The sequence below is a fragment of the Choloepus didactylus genome, chromosome 14 (genome assembly GCF_015220235.1).
Source record: "Choloepus didactylus isolate mChoDid1 chromosome 14, mChoDid1.pri, whole genome shotgun sequence".
NCBI lineage: Eukaryota > Metazoa > Chordata > Mammalia > Pilosa > Megalonychidae > Choloepus > Choloepus didactylus.
This window is the reverse complement of record NC_051320.1, coordinates 54566174-54582908: the sequence shown is the minus strand read 5'-3', so window position 1 is coordinate 54582908 and position 16735 is coordinate 54566174. Positions and strand designations below refer to the sequence as shown.

The 16735-nt window shown below is 35.9% G+C and overlaps 1 protein-coding gene across 12 annotated transcripts in view; it reads right to left on the bottom strand.

Annotated features, from left to right (window-relative positions):
• VPS13B (vacuolar protein sorting 13 homolog B) overlaps window positions 1–16735 on the bottom strand; it is a 1017676-nt gene that overhangs the window by 989284 nt on the left and 11657 nt on the right. For all 12 annotated transcript variants that reach the window (XR_005211694.1, XR_005211695.1, XR_005211696.1 and 9 more), the window contains one exon: window positions 814–957. Coding sequence is in view for 8 of the 12 variants with exons in the window: in XM_037803400.1 (XP_037659328.1) it covers window positions 814–957 (144 nt within the window). In the remaining 4 variants the exon portion in view is untranslated. The remainder of the gene's footprint in view (window positions 1–813; window positions 958–16735) is intronic.

The following is a 16735-nucleotide window of genomic DNA, read 5'->3' as shown; positions in this document are numbered from 1 at the left end:
TACACTAAAACTGCCTTAAGTTTATTGTAAAAATAGTCATTTTCATAATCCCCATAAATTCACTTTGGTTCTAGACAGCATTACTTAAAATTGAAAATTATAAGTGTGCTAAGATAAAAATTAATAAAAATGAATGACAAAGATGCTACTTTTCTGCAAGATGTAACAGTAAATATCATCACAATATGCTGCTATCCAGACCTCCATGCTTCCTACATCAAAAAATCTTGGTAGAAATGCCTTAAAACAGTATTATACCTTTCCAAAAAAAAAAAAAAAAACAACAAATATCAGATGGCTCAGAGGAGAAATAAGTTTAAAAAAAAAAAAATTATTTTCTGAGGCCAAAATTTCAAAGCAACAAAGAAATTTGGTGTAAAAGTAAATTAAATACATTCTCAACTTTCTGAAGTATAACCTGAGGGATTTTCTCCTGATTTAGACATGTCAGTTAAACAAAAATTCATACAGGTCCTTTACAAAAATTTGAAACTCTTCACCTAAAAATTGGACATAATTAGGCCCCACTTCTATAGTGGATATAGGTAATAGCAATTTACATGAACTCTAGAAAGGCTATGACTATATTAAGTAAAATTAGTATAAAAACATCCATTAGATATTTTATTCAAATTCAAGAATACCCTTTTGCAAATACGTATGTTACTTTAATAGGCAGGTAAAACATAAGAAGTATATAAGCTAAGATTTGTTTATATAAAAGTTAATATATTCCAAAAGTTAAAGAAATGTCAAACATTAGTAACCATTAAAGTTAATTAATATAAATAAGTAGGCTCAATAATTTCTTACCTGTATTCCATCTTTAAGTTTCAAAATGCATTCCATTGTATTGATAGTGATTACTACTGGTTCGGAACCCAGTTTTGTCCATGGTACGTGGATCCTCAATTCATGAATATGACCACTTAAAAAAGTGAATGGTAATTTCAGTTCCTTAAAATACAGAACATTAAAATAAATTAGTAAGTACTTGAATACTTTTTCACTCTAAAATCCAAATTTCATTCATAAAAGAAAAATGAAATTTCCAATGCAAAAAAAGTTTGAGAATTACTTAACACCAAAAAAAAAGTAGCATCAAATAGCTTATAGCTAATGATAAACTATAAAAGTCATTGCATGAAATACATTTAAAAAGTTATTAACCTCTCTAGGCCTCAGTTTCCAATTCTGCAGAATAGAAAAACTGGTACACTATAAATACTCATCATATGGTGATGGTAGCAGTAGCAGTAGCTACTGCAGTAGACAGCAGCAGTACTTGAGATAATTACAGTGGTATATTTTTTAAATCTCTAGAAATATGTCCTCAAATTGTTTTAAACTAACAGTTTGAATAGGATTGGAAGGCAAGTTAGAAAAAAGAGGTAGAATTGGAGATGGGAGAATGACATAAAATAAAAATTAATCATCCTCAAAAAACAAATTACTGTGCTTTGCCTAAGTAAAGATTGTACCAAGATACTATGTGGTTCATGAATTTTATGTTTTCTGACTGGTTTCCATTATTATTAGAAAGAAAGTTAGAAATGAAGACATAAATGCCATCACAATCACTTTATAGTAACTTCTGTGCTTCCAGATAAACTTTTTTTGCAACAAAGCAAGAAAAAAGAACACACTGCATTTATTGTATTTCCATCATATTTTTACAATGTTATTATAACTCTATTTGAGCAAGTTTATATAAATATTAAGCTTACTCATTCATTCATCCAACCATTTGTTCACCTAATCAGTTTAGCAATGAAGTAGCAAAATAGCTAAATATAGACAGTGTGGCAAAGTGGTTAAGACCAATAACTTCAAATCCTAGCTCTGTCACTTACTGACCAAATGACACTGGGCACCTATGTAACTATGCCTCAAATTCTTTGCTGTAAAATTTGGTTAACAATATCTTTAGATGTAAATGAAGCAATTTTATATAAAGTGCTTGCAACACTCCTTTTGCTATTATTATTACAAATGTGCGTTCCTAATTTATATCATCAATCAGTTTTTAATATAAGGTCAGAATACTAAAAATCTAGGTTTAGCATTCTATTCTAAAGGAATGTCATAATTTTAAAGTATTTCTTATGATTACATAAATTTCAAAGCTACAGCAATTTCTTCGAGCATTAATCACCTGGCCCAGGATTGTATATTGATCAATGGCTAAAACAAAGACATTTACTGAGACTAACTGTTCTAAACATTTTACCTGCATGCAATTATTGAATCCGCAAAACAACCTAAAAGGCAAATACTGTTACTATCCCCACTTCACAAATAAAGAATATGAGGCTTGTAAAGGTCAAGTAATTTCCCCCAGATGACTCAGCTAGAAAAGCCAGGATTCAAAATGGGAAATATGATGTGAGAGTCCTTGCTCTTAACTACTATCGTATTGCTTCTATACTTCCATTTTGAGCACTGAATGTTTCCACTGGCTATACATCTATTTGGACAATGAGCCAATTATATTTCTACCTCTACTACCTCCTGAATTAGGGTAAATTGTGAAATGGCTACCAAAAGTTGCAATCTATGGGCACAAATTGGATTTTCTCAAGGCAAAGCTAAGACTACCTCAATCACCTCAGCCTTCTTATCATTAAATGCCACTACTCACGTGAGCTACTAACAAAACACTAACAGAAGATGCAGCATGCTATATTAGAACATAGGATTTAAACTGTAGGCCCCAAGTTGTAGTACCAACTGAAGTTCAAGCAAGATAGTTTCCTCGTCACAAGTTTTTTAAGAGAAACAAATGAGAACACATATGTGCCTTGTGGAAGGTAAAACACAAATATCGGTATGATACTCAGATCTTGCTTAAGGTAACCACAAACAAATGATTTCCTTTTCATTCTCAATTTCCCATTTCAAAATATAATTCCACAATTAAAAAGTATTTTATTTACTTATAATTTTTCAGAAATATATTCTATCAAATGCATCCCTAAAAATGTGGCATCTATGACTATAGAAAGGATATTAGTATCAAAAATTTGAGAAAAGGGTTTAATATCTCTCAAACATCATATTCTAGGTAGATTATCAAAAAGCATTCTAATAAGGAAAATCGGAATACTTTAAAAATGAATATAGGATAGGACTTCAAGAATGCTAAGTGAGGAGCTTAACAAATCCTCTCCCCAAAAAGCAATGATTAAACTGAACAGAGTTGTCAAAAACAACAGAAATCTTGGAAGCAATAAGAGAAGGCTAACATGAGGTCAAGATACTAGATGGGATAAGCAGCAAAACAGCAGTGCAGGCCAGAAAATTAATATGGAGATCCAGGGAACAAGACAGTCAAAGAAGATCTCACATAGCCCTGGTAGTCTGGGAGGCTGTACACACGAACAAGGTTATGCACACTCAGAAAACACTAGACAGGGCTCTAGCAAGCTACTCATTCCTGGCTGACCATGGGGGCTTGTAAATAAATAAAATAAAAAACAGAGTAGGTCTGTAAACCCCATGAACTTTGACAGCATTTTCCAATACACAAATAGATCTATACCAAAGGTTGGAAGCCTCACTGGCTGAAAGATTTAAGCAATCTCTAAGCAATAACTGGCTGATGATTAAACCATGGTTTTCAGGTTTAAAAATAGGACGAGTTTAAAAACAAACAACAAAAAAAAAAACAAAAACAAACAAAACAGATACAGTCAGCTGGTCTCTCTTCTCAGGTGTAGATCACCTATTAGTTCACCTGTTTTGATACTCTGATGAGGAAAGTCCTAGGACTTTTCAGCTGGGATAGGCCTCATTTACAAGACAACTCTGTTCAGTGTTTGGAAGAAAGCCTGACAGGTTTCTCCGGAAAAGTGGCCATCCATGGAATGAATGAAATGTTCCCTTTCTATTCCATGATTTCCAGGAACTCAGAAGGCAAGCAGAAGTTACTCCTCCAGGAAAGTAGGTAGAAAGCCAGGAGCTGCGTGGACTGGACACCACAGAGCAATCTGACTTTGGGCATACTTCATACAACACTCATGAAAACGTCGAACTGCTGAGATCAGCGAAATCTAAGCCCAATACAGAAAGCTTCAGAGACTTTCAATTTGGGCACGTCAAGTCAAGAGCAGAACTAAGAGAGCTCTGAGACAAAAGGCAATAATTCAGTGGCTGAGAAAATTCACTAAACACCACAACTTCCCAAGAAAAGGGGGGTGTCCGCTCACAGCCACCATCCTGGTGGACAGGAAACACTCCTGTCCATCGCCAGCCCCATAGCCCAGAGCTGCCCCAGACAACCCAGTGTGATGGAAGTGCTTCAAATAACAGGCACACACCACAAAACTGGGCGTGGACATTAGCCTTCCCTGCAACCTCAGCTGATTGTCCCAGAGTTGGGAAGGTGGAGCAGTGTGAATTAACAAAGCCCCATTCAGCCATCAGTTCAGCAGACTGGGAGCCTCCCTACACAGCCCAGCAGCCCAGAACTGCGCTGGGGGGACGGCACTCACCTGTGACATAGCACAGTCATCCCTCAACAGAGGACCCGGGGTGCACAACCTGGAAAAGGGGCCCACTTGCAAGTCTCAGGAGCCATACGCCAATACCAAGGACTTGTAGGTCAGTGGCAGAGACAAACTGTGGCAGGACTGAACTGAAGGATTAGACTATTGCAGCAGCTTTAAAACTCTAGGATCACCAGGGAGATTTGATTGTTAGCACCACCCCCCCTCCCCGACTGCCCAGAAACACACCCCACATACAGGGCAGGCAACACCAACTACACATGCAAGCTTGGTACACCAATTGGGCCCCACAAGACTCACTCCCCCACTCAAAAAAAAGGCTAAGCAGGGGAGAACTGGCTTGTGGAGAACAGGTGGCTCGTGGACGCCACCTGCTGGTTAGTTAGAGAAAGTGTACTCCACGAAGCTGTAGATCTCATAAATTAGAGATAAGGACTTCAACAGGTCTACAAACCCTAAAAGAACCCTATCAAGTTCAGCAAATGCCACGAGGCCAAAAACAACAGAAAATTATAAAGCATATGAAAAAACCAGACGATATGGATAACCCAAGCCCAAGCACCCAAATCAAAAGACCAGAAGAGACACAGCACCTAGAGCAGCTACTCAAAGAACTAAAGATGAACAATGAGACCATAGTACGGGATATGAAGGAAATCAAGAAGACTCTAGAAGAGCATAAAGAAGACACTGCAAGACTAAATAAAAAAATGGATGATCTTATGGAAATTAAAGAAACTGTTGACCAAATTAAAAAGATTCTGGACACTCATAGTACAAGACTAGAGGAAGTTGAACAACGAATCAGTGACCTGGAAGATGACAGAATGGAAAATGAAAGCATAAAAGAAAGAATGGGGAAAAAAATTGAAAAAATCGAAACGGACCTCAGGGATATATTAGATGATATGAAACGTCCAAATATAAGACTCATTGGTGTCCCAGAACGGGAAGAAAAGGGTAAAGGTCTAGGAAGAGTATTCAAAGAAATTGTTGGGGAAAACTTCCCAAATCTTCTAAACAACATAAATACACAAATCATAAAGGCTCAGCGAACTCCAAATAGAATAAATCCAAATAAACCCACTCCGAGACATATACTGATCACACTGTCAAACACAGAAGAGAAGGAGCAAGTTCTGAAAGCAGCAAGAGAAAACCAATTCACCACATACAAAGGAAACAGCATAAGACTAAGTAGTGACTACTCAGCAGCCACCATGGAGACAAGAAAGCAGTGGCACGATATATTTAAAATTCTGAGTGAGAAAAATTTCCAGCCAAGAATACTTTATCCAGCAAAGCTCTCCTTCAAATTTGAGGGAGAGCTTAAATTTTTCACAGACAAACAAATGCTGAAAGAATTTGCTAACAAGAGACCTGCCCTACTGGAGATACTAAAGAGAGCCCTACAAACAGAGAAACAAAGACAGGACAGAGAGACTTGGAGAAAGGTTCAGTACTAAAGAGGTTCGGTATGGGTACAATAAAGGATATTAATAGACAGAGGGGAAAAACATGGCAAACATAAACCAAAGGATAAGATGGCCGATTCAAGAAATACCTTCACGATTATAACGTTGAATGTAAATGGATTAAACTTCCCAATTAAAAGATATAGATTCGCAGAATGGATCAAAAAAAATGAACCATCAATATGCTGCATACAAGAGACTCATCTTAGACACAGGGACACAAAGAAACTGAAAGTGAAAGGATGGAAAAAAATATTTCATGCAAGCTACAGCCAAAAGAAAGCAGGTGTAGCAATATTAATCTCAGATAAAATAGACTTCAAATGCAGGGATGTTTTGAGAGACAAAGAAGGCCACTACATACTAATAAAAGGGGCAATTCAGCAAGAAGAAATAACAATCGTAAATGTCTATGCACCCAATCAAGGTGCCACAAAATACATGAGAGAAACACTGACAAAACTAAAGGAAGCAATTGATGTTTCCACAATAATTCTGGGAGACTTCAACACATCACTCTCTCCTATAGATAGATCAACCAGACAGAAGACCAATAAGGAAATTGAAAACCTAAACAATCTGATAAATGAATTAGATTTAACAGACATATACAGGACATTACATCCCAAATCACCAGGATACACATACTTTTCTAGTGCTCACGGAACTTTCTCCAGAATAGATCATATGCTGGGACATCAAACAAGCCTCAATAAATTTAAAAAGATTGAAATTATTCAAAGCACATTCTCTGACCACAATGGAATACAATTAGAAGTCAATAACCATCAGAGACTTAGAAAATTCACAAATACCTGGAGGTTAAACAACACACTCCTAAACAATCAGTGGGTTAAAGAAGAAATAGCAAGAGAAATTGCTAAATATATAGAGACGAATGAAAATGAGAACACAACATACCAAAACCTATGGGATGCAGCAAAAGCAGTGCTAAGGGGGAAATTTATAGCACTAAACGCATATATTAACAAGGAAGAAAGAGCCAAAATCAAAGAACTAATGGATCAACTGAAGAAGCTAGAAAATGAACAGCAAACCAATCCTAAACCAAGTAGAAGAAAAGAAATAACAAGGATTAAAGCAGAAATAAATGACATAGAGAACAAAAAAACAATAGAGAGGATAAATATCACCAAAAGTTGGTTCTTTGAGAAGATCAACAAGATTGACAAGCCCCTAGCTAGAATGACAAAATCAAAAAGAGAGAAGACCCATATAAACAAAATAATGACTGAAAAAGGTGACATAACTGCAGATCCTGAAGAAATTAAAAAAATTATGAGAGGATACTATGAACAACTGTATGGCAACAAACTGGATAATGTAGAGGAAATGGACAATTTCCTGGAAACATATGAACAACCTAGACTGACCAGAGAAGAAATAGAAGACCTCAACCAACCCATCACAAGCAAAGAGATCCAATCAGTCATCAAAAATCTTCCCACAAATAAATGCCCAGGGCCAGATGGCTTCACAGGGGAATTCTGCCAAACTTTCCAGAAAGAACTGACACCAATCTTACTCAAACTCTTTCAAAACATTGAAGAAAATGGAACACTACCTAACTCATTTTATGAAGCTAACATCAATCTAATACCAAAACCAGGCAAAGATGCTACAAAAAGGGAAAACTACCGGCCAATCTCCCTAATGAATATAGATGCAAAAATCCTCAACAAAATACTTGCAAATCGAATCCAAAGACACATTAAAAAAATCATACACCATGACCAAGTGGGGTTCATTCCAGGCATGCAAGGATGGTTCAACATAAGAAAAACAATCAATGTATTACAACACATTAAAAACTCGAAAGGGAAAAATCAGTTGATCATCTCAATAGATGCTGAAAAAGCATTTGACAAAATCCAACATCCCTTTCTGATAAAAACACTTCAAAAGGTAGGAATTGAAGGAAACTTCCTCAACATGATAAAGAGCATATATGAAAAACCCACAACCAGCATAGTACTCAATGGTGAGAGACTAAAAGCCTTCGCTCTAAGATCAGGAACAAGACAAGGATGTCCGCTATCACCACTGTTATTCAACATTGTGCTGGAAGTGCTAGCCAGGGCAATCGGCAAGACAAAGAAATAAAAGGCATCCAAATTGGAAAAGAAGAAGTAAAACTGTCATTGTTTGCAGACGATATGATCTTATATCTAGAAAACCCTGAGAAATCGACGATACAGCTACTAGAGCTAATAAACAAATTTAGCAAAGTAGCGGGATACAAGGTTAATGCACATAAGTCAGTAATGTTTCTATATGCTAGAAATGAACAAACTGAAGAGACACTCAAGAAAAAGATACCATTTTCAATAGCAACTAAAAAAATCAAGTACCTAGGAATAAACTTAATCAAAGATGTAAAAGACCTATACAAAGAAAACTACATAACTCTACTAAAAGAAATAGAAGGGGACCTTAAAAGATGGAAAAATATTCCATGTTCATGGATAGGAAGACTAAATGTCATTAAGATGTCATTTCTACCCAAACTCATCTACAGATTCAATGCAATCCCAATCAAAATTCCAACAACCTACTTTGCAGACTTGGAAAAGCTAGTTATCAAATTTATTTGGAAAGGGAAGATGCCTCGAATTGCTAAAGACACTCTAAAAAAGAAAAACGAAGTGGGAGGACTTACACTCCCTGACTTTGAAGCTTATTATAAAGCCACAGTTGCCAAAACAGCATGGTACTGGCACAAAGATAGACATATAGATGAATGGAATCGAATTGAGAATTCAGAGATAGACCCTCAGATCTATAGCCGACTGATCTTTGATAAGGCCCCCAAAGTCACTGAACTGAGTCATAATGGTCTTTTCAACAAATGGGGCTGGGAGAGTTGGATATCCATATCCAAAAGAATGAAAGAGGACCCCTACCTCACCCCCTACACAAAAATTAACTCAAAATGGACCAAAGATCTCAATATAAAAGAAAGTACCATAAAACTCCTAGAAGATAATGTAGGAAAACATCTTCAAGACCTTGTATTAGGCGGCCACTTCCTAGACTTTACACCCAAAGCACAAGCAACAAAAGAGAAAATAGATAAATGGGAACTCCTCAAGCTTAGAAGTTTCTGCACCTCAAAGGAATTTCTCAAAAAGGTAAAGAGGCAGCCAACTCAATGGGAAAAAATTTTTGGAAACCATGTATCTGACAAAAGACTGATATCTTGCATATACAAAGAAATCCTACAACTCAATGACAATAGTACAGACAGCCCAGTTATAAAATGGGCAAAAGATATGAAAAGACAGTTCTCTGAAGAGGAAATACAAATGGCCAAGAAACACATGAAAAAATGTTCAGCTTCACTAGCTATTAGAGAGATGCAAATTAAGACCACAATGAGATACCATCTAACACCGGTTAGAATGGCTGCCATTAAACAAACAGGAAACTACAAATGCTGGAGGGGATGTGGAGAAATTGGAACTCTTATTCATTGTTGGTGGGACTGTATAATGGTTCAGCCACTCTGGAAGTCAGTCTGGCAATTCCTTAGAAAACTAGATATAGAGTTACCATTCGATCCAGCGATTGCACTTCTCGGTATATACCCGGAAGATCGGAAAGCAGTGACACGAACAGATATCTGCACGCCAGTGTTTATAGCAGCATTATTCACAATTGCCAAGAGATGGAAACAACCCAAATGTCCTTCAACAGATGAGTGGATAAATAAAATGTGGTATATACACACGATGGAATACTACGCGGCAGTAAGAAGGAACGATCTCGTGAAACATATGACAACATGGATGAACCTTGAAGACATAATGCTGAGTGAAATAACCCAGGCACAAAAAGAGAAATATTATATGCTACCACTAATGTGAACTTTGAAAAATGTAAAACAAATGGTTTATAATGTAGAATGTAGGGGAACTAGCAGTAGAGAGCAATTAAGGAAGGGGGAACAATATTCCAAGAAGAACAGATAAGTTATTTAACGTTCTGGGGATGCCCAGAAATAACTATGGTCTGTTAATTTCTGATGGATATAGTAGGAACAAGTTCACAGAAAGGTTGCTATATTATGTAACTTTCTTGGGGTAAAGTAGGAACATGTTGGAAGTTAAGCAGTTATCTTAGGTTAGTTGTCTTTTTCTTACTCCCTTGTTATGGTCTCTTTGAAATGTTCTTTTATTGTATGTTTGTTTTCTTTTCAACTTTTTTTTTCATAGAGTTGATTTAAAAAAGAAGGGAAAGTTAAAAAAAAAAAAAAAGAAAAAGAAAAACAAGGAAAAAAAATGATGTAGTGCCCCCTTGAGGAGCCTGTGGAGAATGCAGGGGTATTCGCCTACCCCACCTCCATGGTTGCTAACATGACCACAGACATAGGGGACTGGTGGTTTGATGGGTTGAGCCCTCTACCATAAGTTTTACCCTTGGGAAGACGGTTGCTGCAAAGGAGAGGCTAGGCCTCCCTATATTTGTGCCTAAGAGTCTCCTCCTGAATGCCTCTTTGTTGCTCAGATGTGGCCCTCTCTCTCTGGCTAAGCCAACTTGAAAGGTGAAATCACTGCCCTCCCCCCTACGTGGGATCAGACACCCAGGGGAGTGAATCTCCCTGGCAACGTGGAATATGACTCCCGGGGAGGAATGTAGACCTGGCATCGTGGGATGGAGAACATCTTCTTGACCAAAAGGGGGATGTGAAAGGAAATGAAATAAGCTTCAGTGGCAGAGAGATTCCAAAACGAGCCGAGAGGTCACTCTGGTGGGCACTCTTACACACACTTTAGACAACCCTTTTTACGTTCTAAAGAATTGGGGTAGCTGGTGGTGGATACCTGAAACTATCAAACTACAACCCAGAACCCATGAATCTCGAAGACAGTTGTATAAAAATGTAGCTTATGAGGGGTGACAAGGGGATTGGGAAAGCCATAAGGACCACACTCCACTTTGTCTAGTTTATGGATGGATGAGTAGAAAAATAGGGGAAGGAAACAAACAGACAAAGGTACCCAGTGTTCTTTTTTACTTCAATTGCTCTTTTTCACTCTAATTATTATTCTTGTTATTTTTGTGTGTGTGCTAATGAAGGTGTCAGGGATTGATTTAGGTGATGAATGTACAACTATGTAATGGTACTGTAAACAATCGAAAGTACGATTTGTTTTGCACGACTGCGTGGTATGTGAATATATCTCAATAAAAAAAAAAAATTTCAAAAAAAAAAAAAAACAAACAAACAAAACAAAGACATCAGATGCCAGTGTTCAAATAAAACAGACACCAAAAACTTAGTCTACAGAATTCACTAAACAAATAAATAGCAACAATAACCATCCCCTGGATGGAGGAATTTGGAATCCAGAATTAATATAACATTGTCCTAAATGTTCAGTTTTCAACAAAAACTTACGAGACACACAAAGAATACAAGGGGGAAGAGACGAAGTCAATAGAAACTATTTCTCAGGGAGCGCACATGTAGGAGTTAGCACACAAAGACTTCAAAACATCTAATATAAATAGACACAAAGAAAAAAGGAAATCATGTTTAAATAATTAAAGGAACATATGGCAACAATGACTTATCAAATGGAGAATGTCAATAAAGAGAGAAAATATGGACAAGAACCAAACAGAAATTCTGGAGTTGAAAAGTGCAATAATAGAAATGAAAAATTCATAAAGGACTCAAGAGCAAATTTAAGCTGGCAGAAGAATCAGCAAATCTACACCCAGACACATCATGGTCAAAATGCTGAAAGTCAGGGATAAAGAGAAAATCTTGGAAGCAGCAATAGAAAAATGACTCATCAAATACAAGGGAATCCCATTAAGGTTAACAGCTAACTTCTCATCAGTAACTCTAGAGGAAAGAAAGCAGTGGAATGACATATTCAAAAAAACAAGAAAATAAACATCTAAGATTTCTATATCCAGCAAAACTACCCTTTTAAAATGAAGGTGAAATAAAGTCATACCCAAATAAACACTGAGATAATTCATTGATAGAATACCAAAGTCCTTCAGACTGAAAGGAAATAAAGCCAGATGGTAACTCAAATCCATAAAGGAACAAAAAAATCACCAAAAAGGTAATTATGTAATTAATTTTTAAAAATCATCTGTGTGTGTGTGTGTGTGTTCTCCCTTTTCTTCTCCTAATTTAAAAGTTAATTAAAATAATAATTGTAAAGTTGTACTGCTGGGCTTATAACATATAAAGACGCAATACATATACAACAATAATAACAAATAGAAGGTGGAGGCAATGGACTTATAATGGGAAAATTGTCTATATTTAATGGAATACAGATACCATTAATCTGAAGTAGATTATGTTAAACTAAATGCATATTACAATCTTTTGAGCAACCACTCAGAATATAACTCAAAATATAGCTTGAAAATCAACAAAGGAATTAAAATGGTATACTAGAAAATATCTATTTAATACAAAGAAAGGCAGTAAAGGAGTATCAAAGGAACAAAAAAGACATTGACATACTGAAAACAAATAGCAAAACAGTACATGTAAATCCAACATATCAAAAAATAACAAATTAAATGTGGATGATTAACTATTTCAATCAAAAGCCAGTAATGGTCAAGTTAGATTTTTAAAACACACACACAAGATCCAACTATATTTTCTCTACAAGATACTCTTCAGATTCAGATACAAATAGCTTGATAGTAAAAGATTAAAAAAATATGACCAAGCAAACAATAACCATAAGGGGGAAGTAATTATACTAAAATAACAGAGAAAATAAACTTATTTAAAAATGTTACTAAAGACAAAAAGGGATACCTTATAATGAAAAAAGGGTTAATTCATGAAGAAGATACAATAATTACAAATATATATGATACCTAAAAAGAGAACAGCAAAATATACAAAGCAAAAACTGACTAAATTTAAAGGAGAAATACAAAATTCAACAATAATAGTTGAAGACCTCAATACCTCACTCATAATAATGGATAGAACAATGAGACAGAAAATCAGCAAGGATATTGAAGCCATGAACAACACTATCAACCAACTTAACTTGACATCTATATATAACACTCCCTTCAACAACACCCCAATAAAACCATTCTTCCCAAGAGCACATGGAACATTCTACGGGACAAAACATACACAAGGCTATAAAACATGTCTCAATAAATTTAAAAGTATTGAAATCATACAAAATATGTTTCCTGACCACAACAGAATAAAACTAAAGATAAACAACAGAAAAAAATTTGCGAAATCCACAAGTGTTTGGAAATTATATAACACACTTCTAAATAAACAACTGGTCAAAGGAGAAATCACAAGGGAAACTGAAAACATTTGAACTGAATAAAAATGAAAATACACCATACCACAATTTGGGAGATGCAGCATTTACAGGGAAATTTATAGGTGCAATACTTATAATAGGAAAAAAGAAATATTTCAAAGCAATAACCAAAGCTTCTACCTTAAAAAAGTGGGAAAAAGAAGAACAACTACACCCAAAACAAGCCAAAAGAAGAACCACAATTCTAAAAAAGGAGGGAGGTAACTGCTGCTAAACTGTTATGAGATTCTTGCATTGTTCAAGAAATCGTAAAAGTACTAATGCAAGATAGACTCTAGTAAGTCAAATATACATTCTATAATCTTTAGGGAAAGCAACAAAAAAAATAATTTTTTACAGTGCATAATTAAAAAGACTTTCAGGGAATAAGAATTACTAGAGATAAAGAGGGACATTTCAGAATGATTAAAAAAAAGTATATTCAACAGAAAGACATAACAATACTAAATTCCTATGCACTTAATAACAGAACCTCAAGATTTATGAAATGAAAGTTGACAAAACTAAAACGGAGAAATTCACAAATCCACAATCATAACTGGAAACACTGACATACATCTACTAGTAACTGACAGAACAAGAAGAGAATGAAAATCCATATGTATTTAGAAGATTTCAAGAACTCTATTAACCAATTTGAAATGACATTTATAGAACACTATAGCAACTGTAGAATACATGTTTTTTCAATTGCAAATGGAACATTTACAAAAACATGCCATAAACTCAATCACAAATTTTAATGGACTGAAATCATACACAGAATATCCTCTAACAACAGAGGCACTGAACTGGAAATCAGTGACAGAAAAATAATAAGCAAATCCTCCAATGTTTGGAAATTAAACAACATATTTCTAAATAACTCATGGATTAAAGAAGAAATCACACTGGAAATTCTGAATCACATAATATAAACGGTAACATATAAAACTCTTTGTGATAAAGCTAAATATGTCAGAGAGAAATTTATAGCATTAAATGCATACAGTTGAGTAAAAAAAGCATGAAAAAAAAAAAAATCAATGGCCTAATCTTCTACCCCAGGAAGCTAGAGAGAGAATAGAAAATCAAATCCAAAGAAAGTGGGAGGCAAGAAATGACATGCACCGTAAAGTGTATCAATGTATGCATTGTGGGAATCCCAAAAGATGAAGAGATAACAAATAATGGCTGAAAAGATCCAAATTTAATGAAAAATATGAATATACACATCCAAGATGTTCAATGAACTCCAAACAGGATAAACCCATGTAGACCCATAGTGTGGCATTTAATAACCAAACTGTCAAATGCCCAGGATAAAGAGAGAATTCTGAAAGCCACAAAAGAGAAGCAACATGTCACATACAAGGGAGTCTCAATAAGATTAAGTGCTCATTGCTCATTAGAAACCATGCAGGCAAGAATGCAGTGGGGTGACATAAAGTGCTAAAAGCAAAACATTTCCAACCAAGAATTCTATATCCGGCAAAACTGTCTTCCAAAAATGAGGGAAGATTTAAAACATATCCAGATAAACAAAGGCTGAGGGAATCTGTCACCACTAGACTGACACTACAAGAGATGTTAATAGAATTCAACAGGTTGAAAGAAGACACACGAAGAAATAAAGCTCTCCAGTAAGTGTAACTATATGCATAAATATAAATGCAAGTAACCTGTATTTTTGGTTTGCAACTCCACTTTTTACTTCCTACAGGATGTAAAAGGCAAATGCATGAACTGTAATGAAAAATCAGTAGTTTTGGACTCATAATACATAAACATGTAATTAGGAATAAGAACTACATAAAAGTGGAGAGATAGAGGACTATAGGAACATAGTTTGTGCATACTATTGAAATTAAGTTGGTATCAAAGCAAACAATATTGTTACAGGATTAGGATGTCAAACTTAAGTTCCATGGTAACTACAAAGAAAATATCAGAAAATATGCATGCCCAGAGAGACAGAAATTAGCAGATAGGTTGCCAGGGGTGGGGGCAGACGGAATGGGGATTTAATGCAAAATAGGTGCAGGGTTTCTATTTAGGGAGATGGGAAGTTTTAGTAATGGAAGGTGGTGAGGGTACCAAAACACAGTGACTGCAATTAACCCCACCGAATGGTATGCTTAGGAGTGGTTAAGATGGGGAAGTTTATGTTGTATATATGTCCCCACAATAAAAATAAATGAATATAAAAGAAAGAACTAAGGAGACAATGATGATTGAAGGGAATACATGATCCTGAACAGGATCTAACAAAGCAGGAGATGGCTCAAAAGGACCTTATTGGGACATATGAGAAAAATTTGGAATGCAGACTGTAAGCTTTTATCAATGTTAAATTTCTTGAACTTGATGACGGCACTTAAAGTGGATATGTAAGTGAATATCCTTGTCCTTAGGAAATATACATGGCAGTATTAAAGGTTCAAGGAGCACAACATATACAATCTACACTCAAGTATTGAGAGAATGGATTGATAAATGGATAGACAGATGGACAGATGGACAGATAAAATGATATGGCAAATGTGGCAAATGTTAAAATAGGTAGATCTTTTCCCAGTGCTCTGACCTAGACAAGGGTGGAGATAACAGAGGCAGAGACTATTCAAATGCAAATGATATCTCCCCGGGGGGGGGGTCTATTTTCCCTAAAGAGGAAAGAGGTGGTGCCAAGCTCTACTATCCGCCTTCCATTCAGAACCAGACCCCAGAGCCTGGCGGAAAACAGCCATGGGCCAAACCTCCTTACACCAGTCTGACAGGTGCCACCTGCTGGGCAGAAAAGCACAGTGGCTTGAAGACTCAAAGGGTGTATGAATGGTCTAAGACACACCCTCAGTGAGACGTGATACTACTGCCTGCTTCTGAGACCTGAGCCTATTCTGGTCTGGGAAAACCTGATTGGGGTAAGCAAGGAAACCAGATGCCTAGACAAAAGAAAACTACAACCTACACTAAAAAAAATGAAGTTATGACCCACTCAAAGGAACAAACTTACACTTCAACTGAGATCCAGGAATTGAAACAACCAATGCTAAATCAATTCAAAAAGCTTAGGGAAAATGTGGCAAAAGATATCAAGCATATAATGAAAACACTGGGCATACATGAGGTAGAAATCAAAAGTTCCAAAAAACAACTGGCAGAATCTATGGAAATGAAAGGCACAACACAAGAGACGAAAAACACAAAGGGGACATATAACAGCAGACCTCAAGAGGCAGAAGAAAACACTCAGGAACTGGAGAATAAGACACCTGAAAGCCTACACGCAAAAGAAAACATAGAGAAAAGAATGGAAAAATATGAGCAACGTCTCTAGGAATTGAATGCCAACACAAAATGTGTGAATGTATATGCCACTGGTGTCCCAGAAAGACAAGAGAAGGGA